The 19391-nt window shown below is 35.4% G+C and overlaps 1 protein-coding gene across 1 annotated transcript in view; it reads left to right on the top strand.

The window, feature by feature from the left end:
- The window catches only part of LOC134385710 (transmembrane protease serine 11B-like protein), a 38607-nt gene extending 20343 nt beyond the window's left edge, over nucleotides 1-18264 (top strand). The window contains exons 2-10 of the mRNA XM_063107442.1: nucleotides 6099-6214; nucleotides 11173-11291; nucleotides 11391-11458; nucleotides 13760-13920; nucleotides 14689-14727; nucleotides 15251-15425; nucleotides 16315-16574; nucleotides 17080-17222; nucleotides 18103-18264. Of these exons, the coding sequence (XP_062963512.1) occupies nucleotides 6099-6214; nucleotides 11173-11291; nucleotides 11391-11458; nucleotides 13760-13920; nucleotides 14689-14727; nucleotides 15251-15425; nucleotides 16315-16574; nucleotides 17080-17222; nucleotides 18103-18264 (1243 nt within the window). The remainder of the gene's footprint in view (nucleotides 1-6098; nucleotides 6215-11172; nucleotides 11292-11390; nucleotides 11459-13759; nucleotides 13921-14688; nucleotides 14728-15250; nucleotides 15426-16314; nucleotides 16575-17079; nucleotides 17223-18102) is intronic.
- Nucleotides 18265-19391: the final 1127 nt, after the last annotated feature.

Raw genomic sequence — 19391 nt, 5'->3', positions numbered from 1 at the left:
TAGAGAACTGATGCATGGGGAGCTCTTGAAATTGGCATTTCAGAATAGCTAAGACTCAAGGATCACAAAGTCACTGGCACTGGTGATATTACCACTAAAGTGTCTTGACACCACAGACTGGTCTGGTGTCTGCCTACTCTAAAATTGTTTCTCAGCCCCAGGAAGCTGGAGAATGAACAGTGGCTGCTGTTGCTGCAGAAAACATTACATCACCATGACCTTTTACTAGCAAACCTAAAGTCAGAGGCTTGGACCTCTGACTTCTTTATCCTTTCCAAGTTTCATCTAGCTGGCAGATTCTAATTTGCATCTAGAACTTTAACTGTAAGGTAATCTGGGAGTTGTAGTTTTTAGTTTTCCAATCTCTGCTATATTAAAATGGAGGATGAGTGAGTCAACCCACCATATCTACTATAACCTCATTCCTTTTAACATCTGCATAATATTCCACATATTGATATATCATGGTTTATTTAACCATTCCTCTACTGATTAATAATTTGTTTACTTTTTTGCTATTGATAATTTTGTAATAAACATCATCATATATTACTGTTTGAGTAATGTACCAGGATAGATACCTAGAAGTGAAAATTTTGATTATAAGAACATAGATTTAAAATTAAGTGAATGCTGCCAAGCAAAGCTCTAAAATGCTTTCTCAATTCTAACTCCTGCCATCAGTGTATGAGAGCCCATTTCCCCAAACTCTTTCCAAATCTAGAAATATTTTTTATTTTTAATTTTAGTCGTGCCATACTATTGTTTTAATTTGTATTTCTATAATTATTAGTGAATGATATTAAGCTCCTTTTTATATGTTAATTGGCCATCTGTATTTCTTCTTTGAATACCCTATTAAACCCCTAAAAATACAATATTGAGGTTTTAAAATATTTTATTCACTTTTAGGAGGTCTTCATATACTTTGGATGTAAATCATGTATTTGAAACATATAACTTATTTACTGATCATCTACTGGATACTAAGCACTGTAATGAGCATATGAAAAACAGAGAACTATAGGATACAGTTCTTGCCTTCAAGTTCATATAGCTTGCACTTGGGGTGGACCCTCCATAGGACAGATTTAAACAGAAATCAATATAACATCAAATGATTAAATCCAAAAAGAATACTGGTGATAGTAAATGATTAGAGCCCAGAAAAAAAGAGATCAAAGAGGATAAGGCTTTACAGGGAAGGCTTGGTGAAAGAAGTGGCAAATAGGTTGGACCATGATGTAAATAAACATTGGATGGGTAGAAATGTCAATCTTGGGAATATTAGACAGCATGAATAAAATCATGCAGGTAGGAAAGTACTTGCCATTCAAGAAAGGGGACTGTAAGAAATGGCTCAAGTAAAGTCAAGCTTTAGGTAGCATCACTATTAAGACAACACGGTGTCCTGGACATTGTGCCAAGCTCTTGATATATGAATACATGGTCTCAGTTGATTCAACAGCCTTTCAAGTATGGTCCTGTTATCCCCCATTTTTACCTGTGAGAAAGCTGAAGCACAAAGAGATTTATTTCCAACAGCTGTTACCTGTGGACCTGGCATTGGAACAAAGGTCATGCCCTTCCTGTTACACCATACTACTATGGAAATAAATAGTAGCATGAAGAGAGGCCAATAAAGAGAGACGTATAAAGAGAGATAGTATTCTGAAGGACATAGAATAGCAACCAATGAAGTTTGTATTTTATTGTTTCTCACCTGAAAGTAGGTGAGAGTTTTAAAGATTTTTAAATAAAGAAATGAATATGTGTTTTTGGAGGATGAATCACACTTATTAGTATCATCATTCAGGTCTCTGCTCAAAGCCACCTCCTCAAACAGACCTTTTCTGACCACCCTAAAGATGGCCACCCCTACCCTGCAAACCACTTTCTACCCATTTCTAACTTTGCTTTATTTTCTATTTATAACGTGAATAAATATTTCACATTAAATTATACATTTACTATTCTGTTAGTTTTTGTCTGTATTTCCCATTAGAGTGTAATGTCCATGAAAGCAGGAACTTTATTATACTCATTGTTTTATTTCCACTTCTGAGAGCAATGTATAGCCCAAGAACTGTAAGGTAAATATTTATTAAATCAATGAACAGAGTGAGCGTGTGGTTAAAGATATAAAAAGTGGTGCACAAATCTAGATATTTGTATTTAAATGCCTAAATGGACTCTAAATTTTTTGTTTTCATGAGAATTTGATGTGTCATCCCAAAACTTAATTCGTATTCCCTTAGAATTTGTTGTCACCCCAAAACTTAATCCATATTCAACTCTTGACTAGTTAAATAGTTTTGTTTTCTATAGAGAATTACCAAAATGAACTTTCTTACTCCAAAACCTATCTTCATCTGTAAATCCATTGCTACAAAAGAATGTACAGAGTTCAAGTAAGAATTTTTAGTTTAAACATGTTTCAAATGAGTAATGCTGCAGCCAGATTGTTGTATCAAAAAATGACAACTTATATTTAAGTCATTTGTCAGAGACTTCTCTGGTGGATGCAGTTGGTTTCACTGGGGAGGAGCTCAATGCCTTGAAAGGGTGGATGGAACATGAGTCAGAACACTGATTCACCAATCTGTGGTGGTATTTCTTGGGTGGACCTCTCAGATGACCAATCCTAGTAATACTTATTGTTTTTTCTAAGTATGCAATTCCAAGAGATATTTTATTTCTTCCTTTAAACCACAGACCCACAGCTGTCATCACACTTGTTAAACAAGTTTCCTTTTAATTGCTTTCCACTATTGCACCCAGCCCTTAAAATCCCAACTATCATTGTGGTTTGTACATTTACGTGAGAACCACTGATCAGGACAAAAGGAGTGCAGAAGTTTCCTTTATCTTTGTTAACAGCAACAGCCATTATATCAGCACATTATGTATAGGTAAGTAGAGATTTGCTTGCCTAAAATTCTGACGTAAATAAAATGAACACTGTCCCAAGTATGACTCTCACCCAAGGGTTGCAGTAAAACAATTGAGTTTAGGGGGAAATTTGTAGTTTTTTCACAGAATTTTGGATTTCCTGCCTGGAGACAACCCTGTCACAAACATGTACTTGTTTCTGTAATCTGTAGTTTTATGTAATGACTTGGGGAGTTCTTCAGAAAGTGGCATGCAGCTTAACATCCTGTAAATGAAAAATAATATGAATATATGGCCATTGTAAAGTAGACAGGGGGTATCAGAGAGAACAGTTTTTTCCTCATACATCAAATGCTAAATTATTGCTGGTAGTGATGGTGGATATGACTTGTTTGTGTTTGTTTAATATCTCCAGTTTTCTACAGTGCCTTCATGAATATTATCTTAAATCTCACAGTACTGCTGCTTCATAGGTGTTCTGTAAAACCGTATATTTTCATTTATTAAATGTTCACAAACTAGAATAGTATAATTATGTATAGACATGTGCTATCTATTTTTAAAGTAGGTAATTATCATATGAAGTGAACAGTAATCATTAACGGCAAAATTTTAAGAACATTCTTTCAGCTTGCAAGAAGTTTGCATCAAAATGTGTAAAATATAGCATAATTAACTGAATGTAATTAGAAAATATTTCATGTTCAAATAACTGTGAAATGAAATGCATACCTTACAAAATATTTTTTTCTAAAATATATATCTTGAGTCAGTAATTGAGCTCTTTAAGACATGTTTATGCACATATTATATATATGTATGTGTATGTATTCACAATCTCAGTATTCATGTAAAAATGTAATTGGAAAGGGCACACTCACTGTGATAGAATATACTAAGAAATTTTTTTGAGCTAAAGAAAATAATTTATTGTATAATTTCTTTTTTATTAAAGATGTTATTCTTTCATAGCCCTAATGTTTTCTTATTAGCCATATCTCTGATCTATCAATAGAAGAAACAGTGCACACATTTAAAAGTGGAAAAGAAACTGCATGATTGTTTTATTTTGTTCTGTTCTGTTTTGTTTTGCCTGTGAGATAGTCATCACCTTTAAGCTGGGTAGGTGATTTTGTTTTGTTTTGTTTTGTTTAATCGGATACCTCCTCCTTTCCTTCATCATTTTGACATTTGTGTGAAGTCTTAACCTGAAAGGATTCCAAGGATTAAGCCATTGTTTCTAAGAACTCCTAGTTACCAATGAAAGTTTCAAGTCCTAATTCAGTGATTAGATTCTGAGAGTGAGACGTTAATCCAATTACCCAGCAGAGCTTGAAGGGATTTAGAAACATGGTTGATTCTGCAAGTGCATTTGAGAACTAGACCCTAGATAACTTCATGGGTGTCTAAATGATCAATGATTAAGAGGAAGAAAAAGAACACCAGAAGTGGAAGCAAAGACTTCAAAACCATATTTCATTAATTTCAAATTTTTTTCTTACAGTTAGTCCTATAGAATGGAATGGGAAAAATCTCAGAAGAAAGCTATGTTTTAGATCTTTGCCAAGGTATCATTGAGAAAATCTGCCCAATTCTATAGAAAGATCTGTTCTGAATTAAAGCTTTAAAAATAAAACAAGTTAAAACAAGAAATGTACAAATGTACCCCCAATTAAGAGATGATTAGAAAAAAATAATTATCAAGAGTTCATGGGAGACAGAAAAGTAAAGAAAGGGTGTGGAAGAAAGATTATAGAACCAAGCAGTGAGCAAGGTACTTTTCTGGTGGAGCTGAATGCTTATTAGGTAAGGTAAGTGCTGACCTGTCACCGAAAGATAAACAATGTTTTGAATTTGGCAGTTAAAAAACAAATGCTGTTAATTTAAAGGCTTTTGAGAAATATCAAGAAATGAGAATGTGAAATTCAGGAAGGGTATAAAAAGTTGTGACAAATTAGTCATCATTAGAATGAAAATAGATGTTTGTCTTGGAAAGAGAAATATTAGCTTTGTACAGAGAGAGAGGGGGGAGATTATTTTAAGAAAATGGCTCATACAATTGTGGAGTTGACAAGTCTGAAATCCATAGGATGAGCTGGCAGGCTAGAAACTCAGTCAGGATTTCTATGTTACCTTCTTGAGGCAGAATTCCTTTTTCTCCTGGAAACCTCAGGTTTTGCTTTTAAGGCCTTCAACTGATTGGATGAGACCCACATTATAGAAGATAATCTCCTTTACTTGAAGTCAACTGATTATAAATGTTAATCACATGAAATACCTTTATAACAACATCTAGACTAATGTTTGACAAAAAGGCTGGGCACTATAGCCTAGCCAGAGTGGACACATAAAATTAACCATCACATAGTCCAATTTCATTTTTGGCCAATCCATGATTCACAGTTGTTGCAACAAAACTGAATTGCTGGTCATTCTTTGAGTGCTGCATATTGTTATACCTTCTTGCACTGTCTTCCTGTGCCTTTTTTTCTGAGAAATTTCCACAAATCCTTAATGCAACTTAGGCTGAGGCTCTCGATACATATTTGTTGCCCAAATGAAACAGTGAAATACCTAACTTATTGTAGATTTATCATGGCATGCTTTTCTACAAGAGATATCTTTGAACCACAGCAGTAACAATCTAGTAAGATAGATGGACACTGCTCTAACCCGTATAACACTTCATATTTGTGTGTGTGTTTTGTATATAATAAGGACATACCAAATAATATAGAACTATGATGATACTTTAAAAAATTATGATGGGCTTAGGCATTAGAAATTTCTAAGGCATTTCCCTTCCGTTCCCCTCCTGACAAGATCTTCACTTGCTGATACAAACTCTCTTCCTACTCATTGATCATGCGAGGGAACTAGATGACAAGCATAGATAACTTGGCACCAACTGTTGTATTCCTGAAAAATAATTTCATAACAGATCCAGAGAGGTTCAATCATAAGTTTTAAGGGAAGCTCATGGTTTTGTTTTCTTCCCTCCCTCCCTCCTTCCCTCCTTCCTTCCCTCCTTCCTCCCTCCCTCCCTCCCTCCCTCCCTCCCTTCCTTCCTTCCTTCCTTCCTGTCTTCTGCTATTACTGTGTCTAAATTTGGAGCTTCCAAGGGTGAGCAAGAGGAAAGAAATACAGATTTGAAGTGATTGTGATTTTTCTGATATGTCCCTTATCTTCATAACCTGTACTTGCAGACCAGTCGCAGCTCCCCGTGCATCTTTGCCACTATGGATGATTGCCCTCATTGTGTTTGGAGTGCTGGCAATCCTGGGAATCACAATTGGTCTCCTGGTTCATTTTCTAGCAGTAGGTTGGTTAAGAATATAATTTTATTTATTTTATTTTGTTATAATCTTTATTCTCATTTTTATAAAACATAAACAATTGCAAACAATGAATTATCTCCCTTTAAAGTAGCACGAGTGACCCCAGATCCTAGAAATAAACATTATTAACATTTGCCAAACATTGTATTGCAGAAACTTTTGAACAGACACAGGTAAAAGAATGGATATCCATACAGAGACATCAGTGAACAGATAGATAACTGATAGATAGGCAGAAAAAAGTAATCCTACCAAGACTGTACATGTGTTATTTTAAAATTAAATATTATACTTATTATATGTGAGGAAGAGAAACCAATGAATATTGAACTTCAACTAATTATTTCTTCATAGCAAATACATTAATATAGAAAAATCTCTTAACATATGTTGATTTTTTAAAAGACTTTAAAAACATCAGGAAAGTAGAAGTCATCTTTTTAAAAAACCATGTGTTTTAATTTTAGACATTGTATCATTTATACCCTAGTACGAAAGGCAAGAAAATCAGCATACTTATATTTCTCATTTTCCTCCCATACTTCCCAGTAGTTTGGTAGCAATATTATTCTTATTACATTATCAGTGTTTATAACACCTAATTCTGGTTTGTAATCAAAATTATTGCAGTTTAGTTTTCAATATGTATTTAGCAGAAGCATATGCTTATCATCAATCCTTTTTCCATGGCTTTGCCCTGCTTGATTTTGTGGGTTTGGGAGTTTTTTTCCTCTAAAGCTGATATGCTTGTAGTTTAAATAATCAAATAGTCACTCAGAGCTTTGTATGAAGAATGCCGCCCCTCATCCACTACCCCTATTTCCCATTTCTCAGAGGCCTCCCTTGTTGTGCATGGACAGAACACTGGCAGCCAGCTTTCTGTAGTCAAGTTGGAAAGTGGCACAGAAGTTTTGAGTGCACCTGACCTCAACTGTATTTCAGTCTTCCTGTTCTAAAAACCTAAGAAGCTGGGGAAGACACTAGGATTTAGCTGTTTCAACCAATATTCCTGGTTTTACTCCTAATTCCACCCCTACTTCCAGGAGTGCTTGCTACCATTTAGGATCTTTGGTTTAAAATGGCACTCATTCTTAATTTCCTCACCACTGCATTAGGGATCCAGTTTCTTGGGTCTGTTAGGCCCATTAACACTCCCTCACTTGCCTCCAGCTTCCATAATGCTGCCGTTGTATCCTCTCCTGTTATCATTGTCTTTGTGGGTTAACTTTTTTTAAACCCCCAAACAGACACTTTTCCTGACATTTTAAGAGATTTGGGAGAAAACATATTTAGATGTATATATTAAAGTCATCATCTTTAACTGAATGTTCTTGATTCTTGAGTTATTTATTATGATTGGTCTCCAGGTTGGCTATATATCTTCTTGAAGTCATTCTTTCAAGGTCTGAAGCTGTTGGAATTCCTCAGATTTTACATGCAGAAAAATGCCTAAGCAAAAACAGTTATTTGTTTGCATTATCTTTTTCTCAGAACTTTCTAAACTTTCTCCACTCTCTTTTGTCTGTTTACTATTGTTAAAGAAAAGATCCCAATCATTTTCCATTTGTAAATGTAAATATAAACTATTTTTCTTCCTGTCTAAATAATTATAAGATTTTTTATTCTCTGGATTCATCATGCCCAGTCTGTCTTAGTATTGTGCTTATTCTTCAGTTTTTCTTAGAATACAGTGGGTCTTTTTAAGATATAGATTTCTATTCATTTGTTCTTTTTTTAAAAAAAAATTATTAATATTATTTTTTACATCCTAGGATGCTATTGTGGAGCAGTAGGGAGAGAGGGGGAGAGGGGAAAGGGGAAGGAAATGGGATGGAAGAAGGAGGAAGGAGGAGGGGTGGGATTGAGGCCTGTGGCTCCCCCCACATTCCCACAGGGGAGACCTGGGGGCTTCCAGTGGTGGCTTGGTCGTTGCTGAGCAGGGTGCAGATATCAGGGAGGTGTGACAAAAGCCCTTGTCTGCCATCATCCCAGCTCAGGAACCCGGGGCACTTCTTGCTGCGGCTTGGTGGTCATCACCAGTTGCACGTGTCAGGGGAGTGTTGTTCTTTTTTTCTCTTTTTGCCAATTAGGCATTTGTTGGATCTCCTTTGTCTCTCATGTTGTTCATTCCCTCGATAATTTCAGTTCTCCTTTTCCATTTCATTGTGTTTGTTTTACTCAAACTTGTTCTTCATGTCACAAGATTTTTAATCTATATATGTTATTTCCAATGTGGCTTTCATCTTTGATAGTTTTATTTTCCTCTCCTACTTTACTGAATTCTTCCACTTACTTTTCTTCTTTACTGTAGTATTGTATATTATTGAGCTTTTTCACTGACTATATCTTTGAGACTATGGGAACTAGTTGTTAAAATTCTTCCCCTGTTCTCTTAATTTCCTTTTCTGATTTTTGTTTATATTCTTTCTTTTTTGTGTGTGTGGCTTTTTTCCTCCAAGAGCTTTTGTAATTATTATTTACTCTTCTTTATTTGGACCATATGTTTTCTAAAGAATACTTTGAGAAGTGGGCCTGGGGGCGGGTTACAGGCTGAGGGAGTTTGTAGCTTATTATTCTCTCTGTTACTTTCTTTAACTCTAGGACATTTTTACCTTCAGTTTTTAACACTTAAGAAGCTGGGGTGGCACTGAGAAAAGCTCCCTAGTTTGAAGACTTTCTAAATTATGATATAGTGATTCTTGACTTCTCTTTCTTCTTTATCCCAGCTTAATTCTGTCAGGTTGCTTCAGCTGGGAAATTAAATCACATATAATAAAAATGGCATATTAGTGTTGTTTCACTTTTATTTTTAATTCTGTCTGTCATTCTGTAGTGTCAAAATAAATTTTTGCATAAATATTCTTGTCTTGTTCTGGGGCCTGAAGTCTCATTGCTCTAATCATTGAGAACTTTAAAATATGCATTTAGCTCAATTTGTGAGATATACTTCTGACCTATATCATTTCTCACTTTAGTGCATATTTCACAATTTGAGGCATGTTTGCTTCATAGTTTGTGGTTTGGAGTTGTAGCTTATTTTTTTTTCTTAGAATTGAATCCACTATTTTTGTCTTTTGTTCTTTTTCTGGGTGTAGAGGTAGGAGAATGTAGAAGAAGTACTATTACTCTGCCAACTTTAAATAGAAGTTCTTTCATAATTCATGCTTAAACCCTGATGTTGTACACAGAGCACTTAGTACAAAAAAAAAAAAAAAAGGAAGAAAAAGAAAAAGGGTGCATGTGTGTGTGTTTCAGGTTTTCTTTTGAGAAACAAGTTGTAAGTAATCAAGCCATAAAAAACTTCTAAAATGATTTCCTTTTTTTCTGCCCCTTTATTCATCTTTCTCAATTCATATTGACTTCTGAACTACTTATAGAGATGGGAATGTTAATCATATGGTACAAGTATGCCTTATAAACATTCTGTCCCTACGGGTTACTTTTATCTCTTTAGGTACCAGCTGAGCACAGTGGTTGTATTCCAGTGACTTCAGCATAGTTAATGAGCAATCTCAGTGTCCCATTAGGACTGCGACATATAATTAAATGAAGAAAAGGATACTCAGCAGTTGATTTCCTTGTTCTAGGATATGTTTTCTTAGTCTGAAATGTCTTAGACTTTAAATATTCAGTTTATCCACTAGCTCTGGGGAAAGTGTTCAGTTGTAATAAAACCAATCTATATCTTGCCAATTTATTATTTTACATGAAGAAATATTCATGGAGATCCAACATTGCAGTAGGTAGAAACAATTAGGAATCCAAAGAAAGAGCTGAATGATATGTTGTGAACGTTAAATTATGAGAAAGAAGTTGAATAGTTTCAAGATCTATTTTTACCTGCTTATGGTAAAATCTAGTAAACCACCATTTAAGAGCTTGGTCTTTATAGTAAGACATCCATGTCCCTCAGAAAAGCTAACGTCAATTAACAAATTTTATTTGTAAATCACTTAGAATCAACCCGTTTTCAGCATTTTGTCTAAAACTTCCTGACTTATTTTTCTATCACCTTTCTCACTATAAAATATTTTCACATTGATTTTTGAAATTGACACCATATTTTAATTATGGTATCTCCTTTCTCTGCATTCATATAAAAATTTCAGGGGAAAAATCAATTTTATTATCTAATCATATTCTTATTAATAACTCACGGGATGGTTTCATCCATGTTGAGCTTATCTCTTCCACAAGATGATCCTCAAAAGCAGTGATAATAGTGCAAAGTAATATTAACATTTACTTAATGCTATTATGCTCTAGGCACTCTATTACAGTATCTAGCATAGTCCTAAATGCATAATATCTATCACACACATTGGAGAAAAGATCTATCATATATCAAGCAGCTTAATGTCTATAAAAATTTAGAAAGGAAATATAATGGATTAGCTATGGGCTTTAGAGTCAGACAGATTGAGTTTTGATCGTTGGTTCTTCTTGGCAGCTATATGATTTTGGATAAGTTAGTAAATCTCTCTAAGACTACATTTCTCCCGAAAAATTGGTATACTTCCTAAGATCTTTCTAAAGCATCTTCATGTAGTAGATACTTAAATGGTGACTATTTTTATTCATAACCTTACAATTGATTACTCTAGACAGAAATCTGTCTCAACCAAGATGTTATGCTTCTTTCTGACCTTTGTCTGATATATGTATGTAGACAAACACACACATATATTCATATACATTGTGTGTGTGTGTGTGTGTGTGTGTGTGTGTGTGTGTGTGTGTGTAAAATGGGCCATTGTTGATCCTATAAACACTTTCTACAATTCCCAGGTTATTTAATCAACTGTAACAGAAGGAGTCAAAAGAGCTCATCAGTATCTAATGTGAGCATAATACATACGAGTTGGAATTATTATGTAATGTTTATTTGCATTTAAAATCCAGCTAACTTAACTATTTCTTGTATTATTTCTTTATCTCACAGAAAACAGGACCTATTACTACAAAGGTAGCTTTAAAGTGCTGGATATTCCATATAATAAAAATTATGAAAGAGAGACATCACTCGAAAATAACTATCTTAGCAAAATTCTTGAGACTAAGGTAAGTTAGTATTTTCCTATATTTGTTTCATTGTTAATTCTCTGAAATATAAACATATTATTGAAATTTGATGTTTGACTCTATGCTCTCTTTTAACAGATGGATGATGCATTTCAAAGTTCTAACATTTACAGACAATATATCAATTCTCAAGTCATCACACTGGTGTGAGTAACTAATGGTTAAACAAGAGATCAACCCATCATTTATACCATTATACTTCAAATTCCTCTGCGGAAAAAGTCTACTGATATGTTAGTCATTAGCCAATATGCAACTAATATCCAGCATTATTATAAGTGTCAAACTAATCGTTCAGGACAGAACCAAAGCAAAGACAAGGGCTATATGGCTGTGTTCATTAGATCTATTGAGAATGCATTAATCCTCAAATTAGAGGTGACCCATCCTTCTGATTTCCTCAGCCTTTATGTCTAGAAAACATTAGATGATCCTTTAGACTAATGTTTGATGCTATAACATTCTTATTTAGCAGTAGCATAAACATAGACCTTGTTTTCTGCCATCTTTTTACTTGCAAGTCAGCTGAACACCCTGTGGAACTGCCTCTAGAGTTCTTATTAGATATAGGGTAGAAGAGAGCATATCTACACCAGGCTTTAATACCAAGAAAAACCTTCTAGTCATCATAACAGGAGATAAAATAGCTATGCCATGTGTTCCCTGCACGTGGGTTTGGAGTAGCGTGGAATAGCAGAGGGAGTCAGCCATAGGACAGTAATTAGACAACCTTTGCCCAGCCTTTGCTACTTAGCAGCCCTAGAGTCTTGGGTGAGGCACTGTATCACTTGGAGTTGATGATCCTCTATCTCATGAAATAATAATAACACCTGCCCTGCCTCACTCATAAAACTGTACTCAGGGTCAAAAAGATAATGCATGTGAAAATATTTGCAAATAAGCACATTTTAAATGCAGACAATTATTGCTTTTACCTCCATCAAAGACACCAGAGTATGTCTGTCCTTCTTCCCCTGCTCCTGGGATTCATGGGACTACTGGAATTGCAGAACGGATTAGATCCCAGCTAACATTAACCCTGGAGGTCAGTTTTAGTGCTAGATAGAAATAGGAGACTAAAGTTAAAGGATATTCTCAGAGGTGACTGCAACTACCAGAAGGCTTTCTGTGCTTTGACTTCCCATTCATGTTACTTCAAGTATTTATAGGTAGCATGGGCCCAGAGGAAATGATGAAGAGGCCACAGGACAGAGGTTTTTACTTTGACACACAATAATCAAACTTACATGAGATTAGTGCTTCCTGGGAATTATTATTGATTAATATGCCAAAATGTTGAGCATCCACCTATTAAGGAGACCCAAAGCATAATAGTGCCCCTTCAGACACTAGCCTCAGGGCTCCTTGACAATTCCTGCATATCTATTGGTCACCCTTTTCCCAGTTCTAAACAAGTCTCATAAACACCACTGTCAGATTAATCTTCCTCAAGCAGTTTTACTCAATAACTTCTTATCACTCCTGCCCTTTGGCTAGCATTAAAGACCTCCTTCATCTGAACCCAGTTTCCTAGACAGTGGTCACTGGATGACTAGGCATAGGGAGACAGAGGGCATAGTGTAAAGAGCCCAGGTTATGGAGTCAACTGCACTAAATCTAATCCTAGTTTAGTAGCTGTGTACTCTTGAACACATTACATAACCTCCCAGAGCCTCAGTTTTTCCTCTTCTATAAAATGAAGATAAGGATACCTATTCTGCAGGGTTGTTGTGAAGACTAAATGTGATAACAAAGTACATAGAATATATACTATGAAGTACATTGGAACATAGCAGATGCCCAGTAAATTATAATTAGTACTATTGCCATCCAATAGTTATTCTGGAGAACTATTTCTCCTCATCTCTGCTAGTGATTTTCTGCTTGATGATAGAGTCTCAATGAAAATACTTTAAGGTCTAGTATGTATGTCACCATGTCCATGAAAATTTCTCTGATTCTTTAAGTAAAAAATGACATCATTATCCTTATCTTTAGGTAAGCTAAATATCTTATTGCTTCTGCTTCACTTATTATAGTCCCCCCTAAAAGTCTGGAAATTCTTTGAGGGTAGAAACTATGTATTAGTCACTCTTGCATCACCCAATAGCACCTAGTCCAGTTGCTTGTCTATAGCAGTTGCTCAGTAAATGACTGAAGAAACATGAATAAATGATCCCAGTTCTTAAGTGATACCTTTGCCCTGTGCCAGGCTTTCCTTATTTGTTCAGGTTTGTAAAAGTGCTTGTCCTCTAAACTGAATAATGTAGCTGCATGCATACTGTCCCCAAGTAAATGTAGGTAAATGGATGATACTGTGCTTAACCTAAAGTGAAGGTACTGCACAAACCCATAAAAGAGCAGAAGAAACCAAGATATGAAAGACCAGGGAATGAGGAAGGAAATGCTATTTTTAGCAACATATGAAACCTTTACGTTGTTTCCAGTTCTGATAACAACAGTGTGACAGCACATATATGGCTGGTATTCAAGACTCCCAGATCAGTGAAGGCAAACATAAGAGGAAGAATTGAAAGCATCCTACGTCAGATGCTGAGAAACAACTCAGGATCCTTGACTACAGATCCTAATTCTCTGAGACTTACGGGTAAGCTTGCATTAGATGGGAGCAATGTTATTTTCATTGTTTTAACACATATCACAAAAACCGGGCACAAAGCTAATCTTCAATATTTTTTTAAATGAACGAGTCATTGTTTTACATTAGAGCAATTATTGAGTTCTTTGTTATTAAAACACATTCAGATCACAATAACGTCACACCTTATATCTGGCTTTGGAAGAGGGGGGAGCTGCTTCTCATTCCAAAGCAGATATTAATACTTTAAACAGTCCTCATAAGGAATGGTATGACTTGCTATTCTTTTTATGATTTCCTATAACTTTCAAAAGCAGCACGGGATATGCCGTAACTTTTTAAAAGTTAGTTTTGTTTACTGACAAGAATCAGGATCACTTGTAAGGACTTTCTCTTCTTCCAAGGAAAAATACTGGCAATTTTCTATGTTAGATGATGTAGAATACAATTCCAATTAAATAAGAGAGAAGTCTCTCACATGGAACTATGAACACGGTACTTTCGTACCATACATTCACATATGAGAGTACTTCAAAAGTTCATGGAAAAATAGAATTGAAAGATATGCTAATACTCTCATGAACTTTTTGAAGCACCCTAGTATAGTAAGATAACGATTTCAATAAAGTAATGTTTTCTCCTTTCTGTTGACAATTATCCTGAGATTCAAAATTATTTCTGGACTCTCCTGCTCTGCTGAACCTATCATTTTATTCCATTAGCCCAGAGTTAGTGGCGCTAGGTATTAAATTTACTATGGACTTTTTTCTTTTTCAGAAATCAGTAAGGCTGATGCTGAAAAGATTATCAACAACCGTAAGTTCAGCTATTTTTTAATTAAATGTATGTGATGATCTAAAACATAACGTCAAGATTTATTACTCTTGGCCAGGCACAATTCTAAGTGCATTACATACTATAATTCATTTAATCCTTGTAGCAATTTTAGAAATAGATATGATTATGATCCCATTTAGAGACATGGAAACTGAAGCACAAAGAAATTAAATAATTGCCCAAATTCATCCAGCTTATAAGTGGTGGGGCCAGAATTAAACTCAGGGAGTCTGGTTGCAGAGCCTGTGGACTTTACTGTTCCTTCATCTGCCTCCCACAGCTTACACATTCTCCAAGTGCTGAAATGTCTTGAAGATACTATGCAGGGTATGGAGGCGATCCAAGGGCTGCTAGTGATTCCTGTACAGATCACATTCTGTTCCCATCAGTGCAAGAGATGGCCAGATATAATCATACAAGAACCACTCAGTTCACTCTCTGCTTTGTAGTCAATTAAACATCATTCTATCCTCAATGAAACAAATCTCACCCTTTCTGGCAGGCTGTGGGAGACGAGCAAGGATGTCAGCTACCTATGATAGAATCAAGGGAGGTTCCATTGCTCAGGAAGGAGAATGGCCATGGCAAGCAAGTCTCAAAATGAATGGCCGACACTACTGTGGAGCATCACTGATCAGTGAAAGATACCTGGTGACTGCAGCTCACTGCTTTCAAAAGTGAGTGTATAATATTGCCCAAGAATAGGAAGACAAAAGGCCCTGGGGCAGTTTCAGTTGCATCTGTTATCCCTGCTTAATTATTAGGACCACTTCCTTTCATTCCCCAAAGTGCAAAAGTGTCCTGGTTTGGAAAACAAATTATATGGTAAGCCTATCTAAGACTTTTCTAATTTAACAGTAAAAATGGGAAGTCATTCATTCTTTTTTTTTTTTTTTTTTTTTTTTTTGGCGGCTGGCTGGTCCTGGGATTTACACCCTTGACATTAGTGTTATATTATAACACCATGCTCTAACGAACTGATCTAACCAGGCAACCCTCATTCTTGACACTACATTTTTTTCTCTGATGATTCTTATCTGTCATCACTGTATACTCCAGACATCCTAAACTACTTGTACTTGCAAAAATGCATCATCCTGTTTTAAACCTCCAACCCTTTCTGCACATGTCTTCCTCCCTCTCCTCATCTTTTAGGCAAATATGATAGCCCTATAGTCTCATCCAAAATGATTCCCTACAAAATCTTTCATTCCCTTAATTTTACAAATTTAAGTTCTCCTATTTTGTGGCCCCACTAATTATACACAAAACTATTTAAACAGTTATTATAACTGTTTGTGTTTATATACTTCTTTCATTAGATTTAAGCTTTTTGAAAGTATGGGCTATTTATTTTTATTTCTATATCTCCATTGCCTTACATAGTATATGATATGAGGACTCGAACAAGATTTTTAAAAATTAATTCAAAAATCAGATTGTATCATTGTTAGTGAACTATAGAGCAAGGAAATATTAATGTCATGAAAAGAGTGCAGTAGATGCAGAATGTATTTCTATTATTTTGAAGTAAATACAAAAAATACATTATTTTTGCTTTTTTAGGACAAAAAATCCAAGAAACTATACTGTCAGTTTTGGCACTAAAGTAACTCCCCCCTATATGCAACATAATATTCAACAAATTACTATTCATGAAGACTACATCCAAGGTGAACACCACGATGATATTGCAGTTATATTGCTCACTGAAAAAGTTTTATTTAATAATGACGTACATCGAGTTTGTCTTCCTGAAGCCACACACATTTTTCCACCCGGTGAAGGAGTTGTTGTTACAGGATGGGGAGCACTTTCATATGATGGTAAGTCCTGGAAAGCTTAACATGCTGTATAAGGTACAAATGCAACAAGAAAAATTAGTGATCTAGGTACAGAGTGAAAGGCATCATTTACTTCCAGATGCCCAGTACTCTCAGGCAAACTGATCTCTCAAGAAATGCTGCATATGAAGTTATCACTTTGCAAGTTACTGTGGTTTGGAACATTCAAAGGGAACAGTTTGGTTGTAGAACCTCCCTAACCTGAGAACCTAACTGAGGAAGTTCTGGTCCAAAGATGTAAGAAGAGAGCTAAAGACATAGAAATGCAACATTAGAAAGATATTACAAATTATACTTTGTATGTTTCTTTTTTTTATCTCCTTGAATGAGGGAACTGAGTGGGCTTTTTCACCCGAAGAATAGGCAACACTTAAATACAGGTCTTATGCACAGAGGACAAAGCAAGGTTTCCATCCTGCTTTGTTTCAGAGCAGTTTTTTTTTTTTTTTTTTTTTTTTTTTTTGCTGATAATGATTACTTCCTTTAGGTGAATACCCAGTGTCACTTCAGAAAGCACCTGTGAAGATTATTGATACAAACACTTGTAATGCTAAAGAAGCATATAATGGTATGGTAGAAGACACAATGCTATGTGCTGGGTACATGGAAGGAAATATCGATGCCTGCCAGGTAATTCTGGACATTATTCATATTCACTACATAGTATATAAATAATTGCTATTATTGTATAAAAATCATCAAAATGGAGACCATTCTATCCTTCAATTAATTTGCACTTTAACAATCATGTTAAAGTCCTTCTTAGCTTTGGCACTAAAGTAATTCTTCCTTACATGCAACATGTGTTTATAAGTGTTTAACACACTTATGTTGGACTTACTCTGAGTAAAACACTGTCCTAAGTCCTTTACAAATTTTAATTCATTTGATCCTCATCACAAACATATGATGTAGGTACTAACATTATTCTCATTTTACGGATGAAAAAACTGAGGCAGAGGAAAGTTACATAACTTGCACAAGTTCACACACTTAGTAAGTGGTAGAACTGCCTACCCAGACCCTGGCTAAGTGGTAGAACTGGCATACAAACCCAGGCTGTTTAGCATGACATCCTATACTCTTAACCATATTTCAACAAAGGACCAGTCTCATAAAATTCTCAATTACTTTTAGCTCATTCCCAAATCCGTCTCACCATCTTACTTCCCTTGTGGCTAGGGTTCTGGCTCTTGTTCTCAAACATGAAGCCCTGAATTTCAAGCATATTCATATTATACACCTCCCAAAAGCTTTCTCATAGAACTAGAGCTTATAACTTATAAGATCATGCTTTCAAGTTTCAGGTAAACCCCAAAGAGTCCCAGGGAATGTATTCTGGTCAGTCACAGTTGAGGTTAAGGGTAATACAGGGATTTTACACCATACACCTTCCTATGGTCTCTATGATGCACTAATCACTTACAAACTTCATCTGAGCATGTCATTTAGTGTAAGAAAAGTTTCTGAAAGGAACTTCTCATAATGATAAATATTTTCTTTTATTTAGGGTGACTCTGGAGGACCACTAGTCCATCCCAATTCTCGAAATATTTGGTACCTCGTTGGAGTAGTGAGTTGGGGAGTTGAGTGTGGTAAAATCAATAAGCCAGGCGTCTATGTCCGAGTGACCGCCTATCGCAACTGGATTACCTCCAAGACTGGTATTTAAGAGGAAAGCAACCTGCAACAACTATCGTAGGTCATTTTTGACTGTTACTTCTAAGCCTTGCTTAACATGCATTTTACATTAGTGTGTACAAGAGCTGCTTTGAAAAAATTGTCGTCTTGACATAACATTTATGAACTTTAATTTTAAGCAGACTCAACAAGACAAAACAAGAAATCTCATTTTTAATCCAGAAAGACCTAAATAAAGAAAGTGCTCCTATCAAAAACAAACTATTACAATACAAGAGCACTTCAAACAGTCCATGGAAAGATTTGTACTATCTTTTAATTCTATTTTTCTACAGACTTTTTGAAGTGTCCTAGTACTGCTTTTTTTCTATTTCATTCATCCACATCATGGCTGTCTCACCACAGCATAAAGCTATTGGTTTTCATTCAGACTATTCGGAATTTTGAAAACACGTCCTTGTTCGTGGCATGAGCAGACAGCACTGTGAGAGATTGGAACCAACACTGTAAGCGCAGGGTTGGAACATGCTATATCTGCCTCCAGGTCATAGCTTTTGTGGAAGGGATCTGGTTGTAACCTGAACCTGATCAAAATGTAGGCATTGAGTTATAATCTCTTATTTGTATTGGGGTCTTGACCAGATTTTGCAATCATTATGAAAGAATATCACCATCAGCAAAATTATGCAAAACAACACATTTTAAACTTTCAGAGATCAGGTACAGTAATTCTTCAGTGTTGATACAGTTTTTTTGTGGAAATTCCTTATTTGTAATGTATTTTGAAAAAGTAGCTCTGAACATGAAAATGTGTAAGGTATTTCAATTAAAAGAAATCTAAAACAAGACTATCTTTGTTTAGTGGCAATTTTCTTTCTTTTTTTCTTTTTTTGTTTGTTTTCTTAAGAGTTCTCAGGTGACTTTTTCCTCTTTTCTTTTTTCTTCTTTTTCTGTAAAAAGAAGTGTTGTTTCCACGTGGTCCATGGCTTGGGAGAGGGCTCATGGTGGTGATGAAGCTACATAGAGGCTGGAGGGAAAGGCGCGGGCAGAAGCTCCAGGCTGGGGGATGTGGTGGATTTAAACTTCAGTGATCTAGATAGGATATGTAAGAGAAAATGTTTCACTTACTGACTTTTCTTCTATGAGAAAACATTTATT

This window comes from Cynocephalus volans, chromosome 9 (assembly GCF_027409185.1).
Source record: "Cynocephalus volans isolate mCynVol1 chromosome 9, mCynVol1.pri, whole genome shotgun sequence".
NCBI lineage: Eukaryota > Metazoa > Chordata > Mammalia > Dermoptera > Cynocephalidae > Cynocephalus > Cynocephalus volans.
This window is presented reverse-complemented; position numbering and strand designations above follow the sequence as displayed.